Source organism: Dinoponera quadriceps, unplaced genomic scaffold (genome assembly GCF_001313825.1).
Source record: "Dinoponera quadriceps isolate SergipeBrazil2010 unplaced genomic scaffold, ASM131382v1 scaffold3386, whole genome shotgun sequence".
NCBI classification, from domain to species: Eukaryota; Metazoa; Arthropoda; class Insecta; order Hymenoptera; family Formicidae; genus Dinoponera; species Dinoponera quadriceps.
The window spans coordinates 1,100,325-1,102,488 of NW_014557714.1; the positions used below are offsets into that span (position 1 = coordinate 1,100,325).

Here is a 2,164-nt window from a genome sequence, read left to right on the forward strand (position 1 = left end):
TGTAAAGTCGAAACTGATGACTCTATTAGCTATTTTTTTTTTTTCTAAGAACGTTTCTTTTTTCACCGGCTGTAGCTAGTGTGTCTATCCTTTCCAGACTTCCCACGACTTTACGTCCGTACAACGGAAGCCTAATGCTAAGAGGGCGATCACTTTCGACGCGTTCGACAGTCCCTGTATCCTCAGCCCTCTGCCTCTCAGGCCGGTAAAACGCGCCAAGGTGAGTTCTCGCTGTGAACATTTTATCTTTCTTTTTTTCCTCGCGCGAGTGTAACGAGAAACGCTGTGTTTCCGATGGACTGAATCGAGTAAAATTCGTGAAGTAGAAATTTGATGATGATGATAACGATGATGATGAAAGCATCACAAGAAGAAGTCATCTGGGGCGATATTCATAGTCCGATCTCATGTATGTGTTCAAGATTGTCCTAAATATGTACCTTAGATTTATACGTTTCTAAGGTATTTATATTTAAGACCGTCTTACATTTGTGTGTCTCAAATTTACATTTAAGGCACGCAAATCTTTCTTTATATTTAAGGTATTTGCATTTAAGATTGTCTTAAATATATGTCTTTAATTTATACATATTTAAGATCGCTTTTAATTTTTCTCAAATTTATCTTAAAGTACTATGCAACAAGAAGATTAGCTCTTGTAACACCTTAAGATGAATTTGAGGCGATCTCAAGGTAGTTGTTTCGCGAAATTAACTTTTTAAAAATTTCCACGTGATGGTCATACTGACATTAGCGATTTTTTAATTTTAACTTTCAAACTGTATTCGGGATTTTAATGATAAATTTCTGTGATATTAGAGATCAACTTACGAATGCAAAACGGATCATATACAAGAAAATAAAACAGAATTATTAGCCATTGGATTTTGAAAATATTATTATTAAAAGTTTGTATTTTGTATTTAATCGAAAGTTTACACATTAGCAACACAAAAAAAATCAATTCATTACGACTTCATATAGCTTTTTCTCGAATTTTTCTCTATTAAAAATATTACTATGATGCATTTTAAGAGACACAAGGTCTAAGACCAATATTTACAGGCCTGATTTCACCAACGCGAGTTAATCAAATCGGTCGATTAAATTCAGTTTGTCCAATGGAAGGGCTAAATTTAACTGACCGATTTGGTTAACTCGTGTTGGCGAAACTGGGCCATAGTCGGATCTTACATATAACATCTTAAGTCCACCTTCAGATGCTGAATAGCTTATTTCATTGACTACGAAGCATCTAAAAGTGAACTTAAGACGGTCTTTGATATAAGATGAATATCTAAGAGTCTTTAGTAACTACTAGAGTGTTATCAACACGGCGATTATGAACATGGAAAATGAACCAGTCAGAAGTCTCCTCTTTCCTCTTTGGAGCTTATACCTGAAGCTTTCACACCGGCATTGATAATCTGATATTTTGTATTTCTATCAGTTACATACTCTAGTAGTTACATTAGAGGCTCTCCGAAAGCTAAAACCACGAGCTTGCACGACGAAGGTCATCGTTCTCCTGCTGAGTACCATTTTCTTTTGCTCGCAGCTCCACCTGGAGGCGCAGTGGACAACGGTGGCGTGCGGTCGTACGCGCGATCAGCTCGACATGACCCGCGCCGCTCGACGTTTCCTGAGCATTCACGGATTCCTCCCGTTGCGTCCGCGTTCATTGAACTTCTGAAAAGGGAGAGCAGAGGAAGGGAGGGAAAGGAAAAGAACAAAAAATAGAGTGACGCGCCCTGCTCGCGCGGTCGCCCGTCGTCGTACAAAGCAAGAAGCTACATAATGCTAAACTAGTCGTAGGTGAAAAATGTAAGGACGCTCCCGTTCGAGGAAATTTAACGCGCGGCAGCGCTCGCTATTTGGATACATACCGTCGTGTCTCGCGCGCTATATCAATCCTCGGAGAAGAGTAATAAATTATATCGGGACGAATTCGACGAGTTGGCCTCGACGCGCTGTTGGATCAATTAATTAAAGAGAAGTCGGAAGAAAAGAAAATAATAAAGAGCGGGCTTCTCGGTGGCGTGCGTGTCACGCGACACGCACCTCGAGCGGCCGGTCATGCGTTGTAGTATACCGTCGCGAAATTTCGGACGCGTCGAGCGCAATTTATCGAGTTCGTTGTATCGACCCCCCCCCCCCCCCCCCC

At 40.7% G+C, this 2,164-nt stretch overlaps 1 protein-coding gene across 3 annotated transcripts in view; it reads left to right on the forward strand.

Moving 5' to 3' along the window:
- The window catches only part of LOC106749407 (transcriptional activator Myb), a 58,075-nt gene extending 55,917 nt beyond the window's left edge, over positions 1-2,158 (forward strand). For 2 of the 3 annotated variants that reach the window (XM_014628816.1, XM_014628815.1), the window contains exons 9-10: positions 98-220; positions 1,559-2,158. In XM_014628816.1, coding sequence (XP_014484302.1) covers positions 98-220; positions 1,559-1,693 — 258 coding nt within the window. In that variant the 3' untranslated portion in view covers positions 1,694-2,158. The remainder of the gene's footprint in view (positions 1-97; positions 221-1,558) is intronic. The other variant, XM_014628817.1, reaches the window with a different exon arrangement.
- The last annotated feature ends 6 nt before the right edge of the window (positions 2,159-2,164 follow it).